This window comes from Antechinus flavipes, chromosome 1, assembly GCF_016432865.1.
Source record: "Antechinus flavipes isolate AdamAnt ecotype Samford, QLD, Australia chromosome 1, AdamAnt_v2, whole genome shotgun sequence".
Classification (NCBI taxonomy): Eukaryota; Metazoa; Chordata; class Mammalia; order Dasyuromorphia; family Dasyuridae; genus Antechinus; species Antechinus flavipes.
In genome coordinates, this window is record NC_067398.1 from 316,698,693 (window position 1) to 316,716,349 (window position 17,657).

The 17,657-nt window shown below is 35.5% G+C and overlaps 1 protein-coding gene across 2 annotated transcripts in view; it reads left to right on the plus strand.

Moving 5' to 3' along the window:
• The window catches only part of FRMD3 (FERM domain containing 3), a 299,096-nt gene that overhangs the window by 238,196 nt on the left and 43,243 nt on the right, over positions 1-17,657 (plus strand). For both annotated transcript variants that reach the window (XM_051966415.1, XM_051966425.1), the window contains 4 exons: positions 5,290-5,377; positions 7,721-7,809; positions 14,303-14,366; positions 15,183-15,271. In XM_051966415.1, the coding sequence (XP_051822375.1) occupies positions 5,290-5,377; positions 7,721-7,809; positions 14,303-14,366; positions 15,183-15,271 (330 nt within the window). The remainder of the gene's footprint in view (positions 1-5,289; positions 5,378-7,720; positions 7,810-14,302; positions 14,367-15,182; positions 15,272-17,657) is intronic.

The window sequence follows — 17,657 nt, forward strand, 5'->3', positions numbered from 1 at the left end:
GTGTAGTTCCAGAGCCCTCTCCATCGCAGATGTTTTAATGGACTCTGCCTGATTTGTGGTAAAGCCTTCCTAACTCATATCAGACACATCAGTCACAGCCGAATTACCTAATCCTAACATTATGATGTGCTCAGTCCTCTTCAAGTATAAAAATTGAACAAAAGCAATAATATGGTCAATGAGGACTAGAGTTCAGATGAAGCCAGTGGGAAGGCAGTAAGTGTAAAGTACCTATTATGTGTCAGGCTCTCTGTTGATACCATCTCATTTGCTAAGAAGAACACTTCTAGATGAGATGATTAAGGGGATCACAGATCTGTGACTTCATCTACTTCTTGAAGGACAGATAGGGTTTTGATAGATTTGAGATGGAGAAAGAGGAATTCACCTTAGAGAGAATGAGATGAGCAAAAGGGTAAAAACAGAAAGTATAAAACAGGTTTGGGACATTGTTGGATAGACCATTTTGACTGTAGTAGATGTTTTATGTGGTTGAATAATTAAATAACAATGACTGAGCAAATCTCTTAGTATTTGTATATCATAATTTCCTCATCTGTAGAAAGAATTAGACTGGATTAGATGGCCTCTAAAATCCCCTACAGCTCTCTATTTATGATCTTGCCATTCTATGCCATTAGAAAGTAAGATGATACACATTTCTATAATATTTAATGACTTACTAAAAACACTTTCCCCACAATAACGTTCTGAGGTAGATAGTGTATTATTTTATCCATTTTTTGCAAAAGGCACTGAAGCTTAGAGAGGCTTAATGATTTCACAGCTAGGAAATGCTGGAGCTTAGAGCTCAACCCAGTTCTCTTTTGATTCGGAGTCAGGAGTGATTTTTTTTTTAAATAGCATTTTATTTTTTCAAATACATTATAAAGACAGTTTTAAACATTAATTCCTCCCTTCCTCCCCTTTCGATAGCAAGTTTTCTGATGTAGGTTAAATATGTACTGTCCTTTTAAACATATTTCCATATTTGTTATATTATGCAAGAAAAATCAAACCAAAAGGGAAAAAAAAAACTTAAGAAAAAAAAAAAACAAGCAAACAAACAAAAAGGTAAAAAATATTAAACTTTGATCCATATTCAATCTCCATACTTTTCTTTTTGGATACAGATGACATTTTTCATCCCAAGTCTAGTGATATTGCCTTGAATCACCACATTATTGAGAAGAGTCAAGTCTATCACAGTTGATCATCACATAATCTTATTGTTACTGTGTACAGTTCTCTTGATTCTGAAGGAGTAATTTTTATAGCGCTCATTCCTCCTAGTATTAGTTAAATTGTTGCTAAGCCTGTAGGTTTCCAGTTAAACTCTGGGTACAAGGTACAAACTGTACAAGGATATTTAAAAAAAATCTAAAAAGGCTATTATATTTGTAAATTATAATATGCTTTTAAATCATTAAAAAGTTAAGTTTTTTTAGAAGCACGTTTAGGGTTAGATTATGAAGATTGAAGGGTGAAAAACAGAAAGATAAAAAGAGCCAGACTGTTTGTAATATACTATGAGGTCACATGATTAGGAGTTCAACTGCTATAGAGGAGGAAAAAATCCCAAGGTTGGTTATGATCTAAAATAAAGTAGAATGTAAATAATGGAGTTATGAAGTATTATTTTAATTCAGAGGATAATGAGATTACCTCTAACTGGAATGTGGAAAATGAAGAATGAGAAAAATTTCACTGAGCTGAATGAATCCCACTACCACCTTATTCCCAATATTAATTTAATCTCTCCTTGAATACCTCCAAAATGGGGAACTTACTATCTCACAAGGTGTGGGATTAATTTTTTTGGCAGAGCTCTAATGGTTGCTAAGTTTTTATATAAAAATGGCATCTTATTTCTGTGAACTTTTATCACAACTTGTCTAATCATTTTTCTATATCAGCATTTCAGATACTTGAAGATAGCTATCTATCTAAAATTTCCAGCATCCTGACCACCCTTCTCTGGACAAAGTCCATTTTGTCATTGTCCCTCCTAAAATACTAACCTAAACCTGAATGTGACCTCCTTGGTATGGCATGAACTATCCAGATGCGAAGTGGATTGCCATTTCTTTCTAGACACTTGACTTCTAATTAATGAAACCTAAGATTGCATGGACCATTTAGGAAAAAAAGGCAATAAAAATGATTAGAGAAGGTTCAGTGGGGTTAAGAAAAAAGCCACCATACTCTGATGAAAGGCATTTGTGGCGTAGTGGATAGAGATCAGCTTCAGAGTTAAGAATTTGAAAGTTCAAGTCTGATCTTTGATTCATACTGGCTGCATGTGGACAAATCCCTAGACAAGCTGTTTAATCTTCCAATTGCTCCAGGCAGTTCTCTAAGACTAGATGTTACAGAGCATATGCTGATATTTTTTGGTAGAGGGAGCATGTTCTCCCGGTGTCCCCTATACTAATAATATCATATTCAAAATTTTTGAAAATTCAAATGTAAATTTCTATATCTAAAACTCATACCAGACACATGAAAGGAGACTAAACTGACCTTTAAAATATGAGAAAGTAACAGTGATTGTACATGTACATGTAGAAAGAATGCCTTTGGTTTGACCAAGTAGAGATAATCTCTTTTGGATATGTTAGGTCCTGAAATGCTTCAGTACAGATTCCATTTAGTTTCAGCATCAATCTTGTCAACTAGATTGAATGAAGGCTAATTTGGCACATCAGAAGCACCAGATTTTAGAGCTGTTCTTGGTCTGGTGTCAGATAAAAATTCCCTCCCATATATTGGAAGACATTATATATGCAGAACTCGATTCAAGGAATAAAAACCTGTAGTTGGAGTCAAAGAATGACTTGCATTTTATAGGGAATGGACATTTGCGCAGGGCAGAAATTATTTCAGGGATATTTGGGAAAGAAAGAAGAGACCGGTTTAGAGAAAAATCACCTATCTTTAGGTCTACATACTTGGAAAAACTTTCCAAAACTACTCTATCTTGGAAGTACATTAATATTAGCAACTGTCTTGACAATGGACAGCATTCAGTTTTTTCAGGAAAAAGTTAGCATAGTGCTGGCATGCTGGTGGCATGAAACCAATTTACAGCTGGGTACAGAAATTCTATTTAATATGGTCTGCTGTAAGTAAAGAATATAGACCATCTCTCTCTGTCTCTGTTTCTCTGTACTTGTCTCTTTGTCTCTGTCTTACTGTCTTTGTTTCTGTCTCTCTCTCACATACACACAACATATACATACACAAACATTCAGAATAGCTCTTTTATTATAACAGCTTGTAAAAGGTGCCTGACATAGTGGGTAGAGAACTAATTTTAGAGTTAAGGAGACCTAGGTTTAGGGTCTGCTTTTCACACACACTGACTATGAGCTTAAGGGGAAAACTCAATCCCTAAACTGCTTTTTCATTAGTCTAAATTCTAATTATTTCCATTTGTGCCTTGCATTTGTCTGTGCATTTAGTACTGTGCCTAGTGTATGCAAGATACTTAAAAAATATTGTTGATTAGTTCAATAATACATAATTAGATACATTTGTCACATTCTCAAATAAATTTCTATATATTAAAAAAAGAGTAAAAATTTTAGGTCAGTTGTCAGTCTACATCAGTGGAGAGAACTTTCATCATGTGAATTCTTTTATATGATAAAATCAAAGGCTCAAGCTTTAAACAAAGAAATAGAAAGTGTTGTTAGTTTTCTAATTAATTGGAAGTTCAATAGTTAGCTAAATATTATATGCACTCCCATTATAGTTTAGTGGTAAGGTCATTTGGCTGTGGAGTATTGAAGGGACTGTATTCAAATCTAACCTCTGATGCTTATTACCTTTTTGATCTCGGGAAAATAACATAGCGTTTTAGGTCATTGACTGTCCCATCTGTAAAATAAGGGAGCTGGGCAAGAGGGTCTCTGAGGTTTCTTCCAGCTCCAGGTCTTTGACTCTATAACTTATTGATTTCTGTAGTATCCATCAAAGACAATTACCCAGGATGATCAGGGCATGGATGGATTGTGGATTTCTCTCCCCCACTAAAGGGAAAATGTCCATGAGGATGAGATCACAAATGCATTGATTTTTCTTTTAAAATAAGAATGAAAAACTCCTTTAGGGAAATGGCATTTTCTAAATCATTCGATTTTTGTTTTGTTTTCTTTCTCTGGAACTTTGTAGTTCTAGGAAGAATTTTAAATTCATAGAATTTTAGATTACAAAGGGACTTAGGAATTCAATTAGCCCAGCTCTTTCAGGTTAAATGACTTGTCCAGGATCAAGTAAGTGGCCTGATGGAGAGAATGCTGAAGTTAGAGCTGGGAAGCTCTGAGTTTGAATACAGCCTCAATGACTGGGCAAGTCACTTAACTCCTTTCTTCCCAATTTCTTCACCTGTTGAATGGGAATAATAATAACATAATAATAGAAATAATAGCTCTTAGGATTGTTGGGAGGATAAAATGAGATAATATATATAAAGTTCTTTTCAAATCTTGAAGTTATGTAAATGTTAGCCATGATTATTTTTAAATGTCACAACCAGGATTAAGAGCTCAGTAGTACTGGACAGAATACCCTGTCAAGTGGTGCTGTCTCGTGGATTCAGTGTGACGTGCTGAAAATATGGCTCTTAATGGAATGTTGTTAGGATCTGGAGGACATGACCTTGACACTGATCATGATTTCAAAAGATTTAAAGTAAAAAATAAGAAAAACCAAACTATCACATTTTTTTCCAAAATTTATTCTTGAAGGCAAGTACAGGTTTTATAAGAATAAGATAATCTTTTAAAAATATAAGGGTCTTTGATGTAAATGATGATTTTTCCCACTAGGGTACTATATTTAGGTTTGTTCCTTAGTTGGTCTGTAACATGATTGCTGTGTTTATACCCTTAAGCTGAAAGGAATGCAATTTACTCTGGATAATATGAAATGAGTTGGGAAGAACAGTTGCCAAGGCTCATTTCATATCAATATTGACTTTGCCTGGCTGTATTCATTAGTTATTTGATAATCTTGATTAACTGTGTGGGTCACAAGAGTGCTTATAAAGAGTACATCAAATATTACTAGGTGAAATGTGGAAAGATTAGCTGGACAACAAGATAGGAACATACACTTTCTGAAAGTTCAACTCTTGATGATAAATAGGATTCAGTTCAAGTGATTACCTTTGAAAATGGTTTTTTCTCTCCCTACCTGCTTCTGGTAACTACTATCAATTGAATGGAATGAGGCATGCTTTCTATTCTTTTCCTGATTAACCATCTTTTACTTATGTCATTTTAGGGGCCAGAATCCACCAGTTGCTGAATTTAACTTACTACTGAAAGCACATACTTTGGAAACCTATGGGGTAGATCCCCATCCCTGCAAGGTAATTTCTCAGTCAATCAACAAATATTTATGAAGCACTTGTAAACTAGATATTCTAGAAACCAATTTCTACTTATGAAGACTTACATTTAGGGAACAACAAAAAACATGCTAAAATATAGACAGCATAGTACATAAGCTCTTGGGCCCTTCCCTAAGGAATATCTCATGAAAGTAATATTCTACATCTAGAAAGAACACAGATCTATAAGCATGGCCATCTCCAACCCAAAGCCTCTACTCTCTGGGAACTGTGAATGAGGTGTGCTCTCCCTTCCCCAGTAGTAAGTTGTTACAATATACTTCAGTTATTGCCAAGTGTTTCTGGCCCCTCCATAGGGAGATAAGGAATATGGGTTAATGTCTTGTTTAATTGTGATAGTGGGATACACTTGTTCTGTAATTTTTTTTGGTCATTTAGAAATTACTTGCTCTTCAAATAGACAGCTTGTTCTCAAAAGTCAAAGGAATCCTAATGATTTGTATGATAGAAAGACTACTAGATTTGGAGTAAAAATAACTGGTTCAAATTCTGCTTTGTCACTTACTACCCATATGACACTAGGCAAGATATTTTGTCTTGTTGGAATTCTGTTTTCTCAACTATAAAATGAAGGGATTTGATCTTAAATAACCCAAGTTCCCTTTTAATTGTAAATTTGTGATCCTAAGATTACTATAGACATTAATTTCTGAAGAATGGGGGAGCAATGAAGGAAAAATTAGAAATTATATGAAAATACAAAATATTTTTGAATTTTTTGTTTTCTGATATAAATTATTTAGCTGATTGGAAAAGTCTCATCTTTTGGCACTCTAAAAGTCTTTTTACATTTTTAAGGAGAATGAAGTACCCCTCATTATTCAGGATTTCAAGCCAGCCACAGGAAATCAGACCTATCAAAATAAGTCTTTGAATTAATCTTATTAAATTATCATTGTGTGATGTGGTAGGTAGGACCTCAGAGGGCATCTAGTCCAATTGTCTCATTTTACTGATGAGGAAACTGAGTCCTTGGGAAGTGAAAGAGATTGCTCAAGGTCACACAAGCAGTTAAATATCAGAGGTGGAACTGGAACTCAGGACCTTGGCTCTGGAACCAGTGCTGTGTAATAATGCTTTGAAAATATAGTTCACAGGGGCAGCTAAGTGCTACAGTGGAGAGAGCACCAGCCCTCAAGTCAGGAGGTCCTGAGTTCAAATCTGGTCTTAGACACTTAACACTTCCTAGCTGTGTGATCCTGGGCAAATCACTTAACCCCAATTGCCTCAGCAAAAAAAAAAAAAAAAAAAAAAAAAAAAAAAAGAAAAGAAATTTTACCTTGCCCTTCCTCTCAACCTCCCCTTCTTCCCCATACTTATTTAATGAATTTAATTTTAATCGCAAAATTAATCCTCTGTGTTTTCCTAATTTAATCCTTAGAATCTTGTCTGATAGGTTTTATTAACTATGAAGGTTGTAATGAATACATTAGGCAAAATTTCAAATATGGATAAAAAAATCAGTTTTGGGCAGACTAAGGGGTGATCTGTATCTACTTAGGTTTTCAGTTTTAGACTGAACCCTAATTCCCTTTAGTTCAGAATTTTTGAGTCCTTTGTCTTTACTAAAAATGTGATGTACTTAATTTCCAAAGCTTCCTGATAAAGCATGATACAATAGGGAGAACAACATCTTTGAAGTCAGACAATATTAATTCAAATACTGCCTCTCATGTTCACTTGAATAAATCACAACTTTGTTGGACTATGGTTTTCTCATTTGTTAAATGAGTTGAATTAGAAAGTTTCTGATAGGTCCCTTCCAGCTCTTGTTCTGTGAGCCTATTATCTATCTATACTAGCTAAAGATTGTTCCTTTTAGATTTTTATCCTATATGTGGCAGAAATGCTAAGGAAACTCTAATAGTTAGGTATCCATTTAATTTTTTCAATCACAGAGATAAGTAAAAATTTTGATGTCTCTAAGAGATAACAATATGGTTAAACCTACATGGATGAATGAGTTAATGATTGCTTTTAAACAATTTTATCTTCCAGTACAAGGAAGGATTCATATTAGACAATATCAAAATACACTTGTGAATTTGCTTGTGGGATAGCTTATTTTCTAGGAAGATAACAGAAGGGAGAAAGAAAAGTTATTGTTTGTGCTCATTTTTCGACCACCTCAATCAACATATCCTGTCAGTCTCTGCTCTCACAAATCTCATTGTTTGGAATACTTTATCATGGAAGCCCTTACTCAGTGACCTATTGCAATAGGAATTAACCTGGCCTATGAGAAATGTAGCCTTATTAGGTCATTTATTTTAATTTTTAAAAATTCAAATTGTTTTTAAGGATTCAACAGGGACGACGACATTTTTAGGATTCACTGCTGCAGGGTTCGTCGTATTCCAGGGAAATAAAAGAATTCACTTGTTAAAATGGTAAGTGTTTCTTTCAGTGATTGGAAAACTAATTTTTTATGTGCTCTTTTAAAAATGTTTGCGTGTTTTAAGAAATTTCTAACATAATAATAGTTTTCTTTTCTTTATCCTAACACTTCATTATAAAGCAATTTTAGCTCATGGGCAAAATACAAACTCAGTTGTTTTGTTTATTTATTTATTTATTTTTAGTAGAGAATTATATTTGGGAGTGAGCATGTGTCACCATTAGGGTTTTGGGATCCTAGCTGGTCACAGTCTGAGAGAGGGGAAATAGCCCAGAGGACTTTTTTTTAAAGATAGAGTTTCTAAGGATTCAAGTTATATTTTTCATCATAGCCAACCCCTTAGGGAAAATCTTTCTGATTCCAGGGCAGCTAGTTCAATTACACTCAAATATAACACCCTAGGGATAGTTACACCACAACTCTCCTCACTACTATTCCTGGAGTGGTAGGAGATGATAATTAGATTGTACAAAGGCAAACAAGAGGAATATCTCTGGGGTCCAAATTCCCAAAGAGGCTGCCTAGTTCCACTCTTTCTCCTTTTTCTTTTCCTCTCCCTTCCTGTCCCTCTTTCCTCCCTCCCTCTCTCCTTCCTTCCTTCCTTCCTTCCTTCCTTCCTTCCTTCCTTTCTTCCTTCCTTCCTTCCTTCCTTCCTTTTTTCCTTTCTTCTTTCTTTCCTGCCTTCCTGCCTTCCCATCTTCTTTACTTTCCTCCTTTCTCTCCTCCTTCCTTCCTTCTTTCCCTCCCACCTCCTTTCCTTCATTCCCCTTTTCCTTTTTTTCTTCCCTCTTTCTTTTCTTTCATCTTTCCTTCCTTTTTTCCCCTTCTTCCCTCCTTCTGAAATCTAGACTTTTGACTGAATGAGAGACACCTAGAGCCTCCTTTGAAAACATGTCATTAAATATTTTGCCTTTAATAACTTTTTTTCTTCTACTTTTCAAATGAAAAGGACCTCTTCTAATGTAATTTGAATCACAGTTTTCCCTCTTTACTTCTCTTCAGCATACTTACATTGTTGGACTCTTAGGATCTAGTTTACTGTCATTGAAAAAAAATTTTTTGCTCTGAGCTTTAGTCACAACTTTTCCAGAAGCAGATTTTGTTAACTTATGTTAATCTAGGGATTTCTGCTAAAGAGTGGACTAAAGGTAGGCAGAATTATTCCATGACTTTGAAAATCTCTTGACAAACCATTTTCAAATTACAATTTACGTTATTTCTGAACAAAGTAAATTTCACAGTGTGGTAATGCATCTAATAGAATGTGGGTGAAATTCAGTTAACAGTTTGCTTCATCTGGCAGAACAGAAGTCACTTGATTTTGGACTCACCCTTGGGGAATTATTTTTCTCATAACCATTCAACCTCTCTTGGACTACTCCCTGGTCAAAGGAAAACCCAAGAGATATCTCCATTAATTGACAAAAAAAATGACTTGTTCCTTTTCTCATTCTGATCAATACCTTAAACCCTTCATTGAGAAATCCTTCCTATACTGATCAGTAGGAAGAGGCCTAGAGATAAGGTAGGAAGATTTCATTTTAGAATTGATAAGTAAGACTAATTTAGAATCAATAATTAAGACTAATAAAATTTCTCTTTAAGATTAGTAATAAGATTTTAGACTAGTGTCATTTAATAATTTTTTAAACATTTCCAGAAAAGGATAGAGTTCCACACTGGTTTAACTATAAATCTTTTTTTTTTTTTGTAGTATAATTTTTATTTTTTAATTTTTTTTAAATAACTTTTTATTGATAGAACGCATGCCAGGGTAATTTTTTACAGCATTATCCCTTGCATTCACTTCTGTTCCGATTTTTCCCCTCCCTCCCTCCACCCCTTCCCCCAGATGGCAAGCAGTCCTTTACATGTTGAATGGGTTGCAGTATATCCTAGATACAATATATGTGTGCAGAACCGAACAGTTTTCTTGTTGCACAGGGAGAATTAAATTCAGAAGGTATAAATAACCCGGGAAGAAAAACAAAAATGCAAGCAGTTTATATTCCTTTCCCAGTGTTCTTTCTCTGGGTGTAGCTGCTTCTGTCCATCTTTGATCAATTAAGGCTCTCTTTATCGAAGAGATCCACTTCCATCAGAATACATCCTCAAACAGTATCGTTGTTGAGGTATATAATGATCTCCTGGTTCTGCTCATTTCACTCAGCATCAGTTCATGTGAGTCTCGCCAGTCCTCTCTGTATTCATCCTGCTGGTCATTCCTTACAGAACAATAATATTCCATAACATTCATATACCACAATTTACTCAACCATTCTCCAATTGATGGACATCCTTTCATTTTCCAGTTTCTAGCCACTACAAACAGGGCTGCCACAAACATTTTGGCACATACAGGTCCCTTTCCTTTCTTTAGTATCTCTTTGGGGTATAAGTTAACTATAAATCTTATTCTGCTAGAATATAAGTCCATTTCAGGGTTCAATTAAATATAGTGTATCCCCCAAAGTCTTAGTGCAATTTTATCCTTCAAAGGATTAAATAACAGCTTTAAAGCTTTAATAACTTATAATTTCCCTAAGACTTCTGGGACATCCCATTTTGGTAGTTAAGACTCATTCATATGAACAGTTTGGTTTAGGTTAATGCATTGCCCATACTCTCATAGGCTTCCATTTTATATTTATTCCCAATCCAGCTGGCTTGCTTCTTCCCAATATTGCTTTGGGCATTATGAAATATGTGAGTTCCTTTTCATGTAGGAGACTGAAGGGGAGTTAGCTCTTCTTCCCCATCATATAATTTTCTGAATTCAATCCAATGTTTTAACAAAACATGGAAGCCAAAAGGGTTATTACCATCTTAGGCTGCATGGAGAGAAATATATTAGGCTGAGAAAAGGAGGTGACAGTTCTTATATATTCTGTCTTGATCAGACTGGGTCTGTTGTATTGTGTACACTTGTGGTTTCCACATTTTGGCAATTATGTTAATAAGTTGAAATGCATCCAGTGCAGAGTGAGAAAGATGGCAAAACCCTGGAGCTTGGGCCTTAGGAGACCAGATGGAGGGGCAGCTAGGTGGCCCAGTGGATAGAACACTGACTTGGAGTTTGGAGGACTTGAGTTCATATCTGACCTCAGACACATATTATCTGAATGACTCTGGGCAAGTCACTTAACCCAATTGCCCAAGGTGGCAGGGGGGAGATAAAAAATGGAAAGGAAAAATGAGAATATTAATTAATAGAAAAAGCTAAAATCATGTTACTTGATTGCTCATGACAGCTACATGGATATTGAGCATTATAAATGACATTTCTTTCTTTCTTTTTTTTTTTTTTTTTGCTTGGTCAAAGAGTATGCATAATTATTATTATTATTATAAGCTTTTATTCACAAGATATATGCATGGGTAATTTTTCAGCATTGACAATTGCAAAACCTTTTGTTCCAACTTTTCCCCTCCTTCCCCCACCTCTTCCCCCAGATGGCAGGTTGACCAATACATGTTAAATATGTTAAAGAGGCAAGATGTGAAAATTGAGCTCTCTATCACTTACATTTGATCAGAATTAAGCTTTCATTGTAACATGTGGGACTTGATTTATCAATCAATTAATAAATTAATTATTAATTAATTAATTAAAGCAGTATTAATCATTTCTGTGCCAGATACTGTGCTATGGATGTTGGGCATATAAATACAATGAATGAAATATGTCAAAATTAATTACAACATGACAGAGAGTGAAAAGATTTATTTTGTATTATTATTATTATTTATCATTTTTGAATATACAATGTTGCATCCTGGACATTTGTCTATCTTGTATCTTTCTAACTTTAGCTTTGCTCAAATTGCTTATTTGTACTTAGATAACATCTGTTTTACCTAGCTCTTTGTTGATTTTTTGTAGTAGTCATCCTTTACTACATGAAGGACCAAGGATTTCCTTTTTAAACTTTTTTGATCTTTTTATGGTTTTCCCCCCATTGAAGTCTATCTCATTCTTAGCCAATTTTGATACATAGAATCCTATATTCAAATCTTGTGTTTTTCCTTGTTAAGTAAGTTACCAAATGTAATGAGTTAGTCAGCTTTATGACAACTGAGTAGAACTCCCCTCAGTCTCAATGAAAGGTGGGAAATAGCCTCTTTTTATTCCTCAAAGAACTTCAAGGAGAACAGGTTGGTTTGGGAATGCCTCTGCCCTACCCAGTACTTCAAGAAGACTGGAGTAATCCAGAGCAAAGTCCCCAAAGACTTTGAGTAATTATTCACCCAAATTCTTGAATGCCTAGGACTCACTGTAGTGTATAATCATTCCTAATCAGACATAAGAGGTTGGTTCCAAGGCTTAAACACAACACTTAAATTTCAAACTAACCTTTAGGATTTAGACAGTGTTGATAAGTATTTTTTGAAGGAAGAAACCCTGAATGAAGAAACTGTCTCAAGCCTAAAAATAACTCAGTTCATTTGATCTGTTCGACCAAGTTCTTTGTTGTACTGCTGTGCTTCTTAAAGTTGAATAGTGGTGGCATTTAAAAAATTATAATGAAATCTTCCTCCTGATGTGCTTTTATATATTTCTTATTGTGATGAGTAGATTGATTAAAATGACTGAGGTGACAAAATTTTGAATTTTTGAACATATTAATTTATAGAGCACTTCAAGTCAATTGGATAACAAATTGGGACCAGACTTCCTCAGTTTGGCACTGAACTATGAATACAAGGGAAGACAAATCAAGCAAGACCAATTGATTTTTAAAAAAATAACAATATATAAACCAGAACACATAATTAGATTATCTGATTTCCAATTAGAGGAAATGTTAAGTGGCTTTCTGAGTTGGGAGGGTGAGAGCCAACAGATGTAATTTCTTGAAGTCAGAAAAAGAAGCGTCCCCTCCCTCACAAGTGCCTGTATTCAAAGAAACTAGGAAACAGTAACTGACTGACCATGATGAGACCAGTTTTCAAATAAGACACATATATGGATTGCTTAAAAATATATATTTGTGAGAAAACTCCTTGTGTCAATCTTCAGATCTGACTGGGCTTTTGGTTAGCATAACCTAGATCCTTAATCAGGGTCTCTAAGCAATAAGTAGAGATGGTCCAGCTTACCAGCAATGAAGGACTAGATTCAAATGATGCAATAGAATTTTCTTACAATTCCAAAAATTGAATAAAGTTTTCTCATGAGACAGAAATTTGACTAGACCCACAATTTAATAGAAAGGGAACTGAGCCAGATCCAGATTTGAATCAAAAGATGAATTCAGTGTGGTTTACTCAATTCCCACAATTTCTGTAGTACCACAATTCCAGAACTGAGGAACCTTCATCTTGCTTTTGTTCAAAAAGATTTAACTGCATGGCTTTATATAGCTGCCAATTCCCCCCCCCCCCAAATCCAAACTAACTTTACTTTTTCTACTCATAAATCCAAGCTTGGTCTAGAACAGGCAAAATTTGATTTCATGAGTAAAAAGAGATTTATTATTCATTTTTCATAACTACTTTCCCATCTTAGGTTAAATTAAGGCTAGATTTTCAAGAAAATTTGAGTGAAATAACCATTCCAAATGATAAGGAAATCAATGGTTTAATATCATTTTGCCATTCATTGCTGTGCTTCCATTTTGGTGAAAATGTAAATAATTTCTCCATAAAGATGGACAGAAATGAATGGATGAATGGTTGGCCTTGCAAGTGTGTGTGTGTGTGTGTGTGTGTGTGTGTGTGTGTGTGACAGAGAGATAGAGACAGAGACACAGAGAGACACAGAGAGAGACAAAGAGAGACAGAGAGAGATATACAGAGAGACAGAGACAGGTTAGAGACAGACAGATAGAGAGAGAGATGGGAAGGAGGGGAGGAGGAAGGAGGGAGAGAGAGAAGAGTGTCAGACACCATATTATTTTATTTACTGCAACTTGAAATGACTATTTTTTCACTTCATCAAATAGAGCCATAAATAAATTTTTATATAATTTTTAATAAAGGCACAATGAATAAAAGGCTTGACCCCAGCCAGGAAGACCTGGATTCATATCCTGCCTCTGATCCATGGCTGCGTGACCCTGGAAACTTAACTTCTCAGTTCCCTAGGCATCTCTAAGACACTAAGTTACAGAAGAGTTGCTGATTTGCATCAATGGAGGGGTTCCCCACACTGATGAAATCACAGACCTGGACCAAAACATTTTTGGGGGGCAATGTACATAATGTCCTTCAATCCTCTAAAGAATGGTGGCTCATATATAATGGAAAAATGGAACCACTAAGTAATTTTGAGCTGTCTTGGAACTCTCTCAGGAAGCAAATTACTATGTAATCCCTTTCCCTTTTTTCACTACTTATCAGGTCTTCATTGATAATAAGATTATATCTTGTTTCAGAGTGACCTGTTTGGCATTTGTGAGGCAGCCAGATTCCTACAGGAAAGCCACTTACCCTTGTTAATGGACATTTTTTTCTCCTTACCCAAAGAGATTTTCTTTCCCTAGGCCGGATGTCTGCAAATTGAAGTATGAAGGGAAGACATTCTATGTGATTGGCTCTCAGAAGGAGGTCAGATATTATTTTTCTTATGATCTGTTTTTCCCTTTTATCTGTAACTCATAGCAAAACCTAAAAATGTAATTATAGCATTGTAATGCAGTGGAGTCCATGATTTTAGAATTAGTGACTGTTATGGGAATGATACACTGAAAACAATTGGGAAGGAAAAAAGATTAGATATTGTCATTGCACTTCTGTGGAAATAGGCAACAACTTTTTATCACCTGCTTGTTATATAGGGGGCACCATCCAAGGTTGGGACAGGGCCTAAATTTAGGATTTCATTGGTATGGGGAGCTCCCAGAATAAGGACATTCCCTCTACCCATGTGTTTTGACATCTTCTAGGCAATTTATTGTCTAAGAGAGTTCCTGAAATACTTAGAGGTTACATGACTTGCCCGGGGTCACACAGCCAAATTTGGGTCAAAGCAATATCAGATTTAATTCAGTAAGGAATTCTTAAGTGTCTACCATGTGCAAGGCATGTTTTATAGTCACTGGTGGGGAGGGATTACCAAAATCAAAACAAAATAACCCGTCCTCGAGGAACTCTCATTCTATTGGCAGGGGGTGCAATATGTGTACACAGATAAATACAAAGTTATGGAGAAGGGGAATACAAATGGGAAGATGGGGAAAGCCCTAATATTGGTAATGGGATTTCAGCATAGCTTTGAAAAGTTGATAATTTTTTGAGAACTCTCAATTTAAAAAAAAAGAGCAACCAGATTCAGTCTTGAGAGTGCTTCAGACTCCTAATTTATTTTTTCAGAGTATACAAAAATCTTCTTATGCTCATTCCTGTTCTGTTCTCTTTCATTAGAAAAAGGCTATGTTGGCATTTCACACCTCAACTCCGGCTGCTTGCAAACACCTCTGGAAGTGTGGAGTGGAGAATCAGGCCTTTTACAAGTAAGCAATTTTTGTCATTTGATGCTAGTAGTTAAAAAAGCATCTAAAAAGCCTTTATGTTGTCTGTAGTCATTTCCTTTATCATACTCTACTCAAGATCATCTATCTACAAGTGAATTAAAAGTTCTATAGGTGTTTCATGCAATTTGCTTCCTGGTATAATACCTTAGATAGCAGTCTTTGAGTTAAGGTTTTCTGGTCTTAGAACTGAGTTGAGAGGATTTGGGGGCCAGGTAAGGAGTGTGTGTGTGTATGTGTGTGTGTGTGTTGTGTGTGTGTGTGTGTGTGTGTGTGTGCAAAACAGAACCACAGAAAAAAATTATTCAGGGGGATTATCTATCTTTTTGCTTTATTTACATATTTTCTCCTCTATCCTTTATCTCTCCTTTATCACATATAATACAATTTTTTTTCTGACATTCTATAGAATGTCAAAATTGGAAATGACTTTAAAGGTCTCCTTAATCTTACTCAGTAATTTTGTGGTTGAAAAAACTGATGACCAATCACTCAATAAACAAACATTTATTAAGATTTTATTATATGCCAGGCACTGTGCAATCCACCAAAAGGCAAAAATTGCCCCTCTCCTCAAAGAATTTACATTCTAATGAGGGAGACAATATACATACAGAATAAATGGAAGATAAGCTTAGAGGCAAGGCAGCTAGGAGGTATAGTGGCTAGACCACCAGTCCTGGAATAATTGAAATTTAATCTCGGACAAATATTAGCTGTGTGACTCTGGACAGTCATTTAACCCTCAGTTTCTGCATCTGCAAAATGAGCTGGAGAAAGAAATGGGAAACCAGTCCAGTATCTTTGCCAAGAAAATCTCAAATGGGATCATGAAGAGTTGGATATGACTGAAATGACTAAACAAGAAGAATATCAGAGCTTAGAGGCAAAACCACATATGTGATTTGTGTTAGTGGCAAAATAGGCAACTGGAGACCTTAATGCTACTTGACCTCTAGATTCATTGATTTCTGTTAGTCACTTAGCCTGTGTGAATAAATAGCTTTACTAGTGGACATTTAGATAACACATAAAATTCCCAAGACATTATATATATATATAATCTCATTTGATTATCATAACAACCCTATGAGATAGATTCGTTTCTACATTTCCCATTTTACAGAGGAGAAAAGAGGTTAAAACAATTTGTTCAAGGGTCTACAGCTAATAAGTGTGTCTGAGGTGAAATTTGAACTCAGGTTTTTCTGACTCCCAGGCCAGTACTCTAGCCTTTGCCATACCCTCACAGATAGAAAGGCTCTTTTGCTTCTTCAGGTATTATCATTATTATTTCTGTTTATTGAAGAATGACAAAGCATGATCTTGAGTTCTATCATCAAGAATATAGGCTGTTTACCCATTTCAGCTCACATTACTTGGATGGGAATTGTGTAGACCAGCATTTAGTGACTAAGCATTCCTGATGTGCTTTTGAGAAATGGATGTACTTTGGAAAAACTCTTGGAGAGAGGCCAGTGATCAGCTAGAAAGCCCTGGCACCAGAATTTGATGCAAAGCAAGGGAGTGTGGGGGAAGTAAATTTGCTTTTGTTTCCCACCTCCAACACAGGAGACAAGCTCTGCAGAGCATTAACATTAGAAAGTTTTCATTTTAGCCTCCACAGCAAAACTGAAACCCAGCATGGCATAGTGTTCACAAATAACCTCCCTCCCCTAAAGAAGAGACATGAAAATATATCTCCTTTCATTTTCTGTGCAGCTGGGTGTGCGACATAGCATTTAATGGTGACCTCAATTGACATATTTTATTCTTTGTTATCAGGGATGAGATGGCTGTTTGGATGGGGAAGGATATCTTGGAAACTGAAGGAAAATTAAAAACAAAACATAACAATATAATATATTCTTGATATGGCTAACTTTTTAAAAAGAAAATTTCTGTTTATACTTTGTTTCCTTTTATGCTTCCTTTTCCAAAAAGCAAACTGTTTCTGATTGGAGGCTGTGAGATAAGAAAAGAAAAAAGAAGTGAACATAGCATATATGATTTTATATTTAATTCATCCTTCTGGATGCAGATGGCATTTTCTGTCCAAAGTCCATTGGGATTACCTTGGAATAGACCTTTATTTATTTATTTCCAAGACTTAGAAAACATCTCTAAAATGGGTATCTTTAAAGAGACTAGGGTGGTAGGCATCATAGCCCATATTTATACCTGGGGGGTTGAAGCTGCTGGATTGCTTGAGCCTGGCTTTCTGAATTGTAGTGGGCTAAGTGATTGGCTGACTGCACTAAATCCAGCATCAATACTGTGAACTTTTGGGAGTGTGTGTGAGGAGGACCAGGAGCATCTCTGCCAGCTCCAATGGGATGAATATAGCACTTGGAGATCTAATAATAAA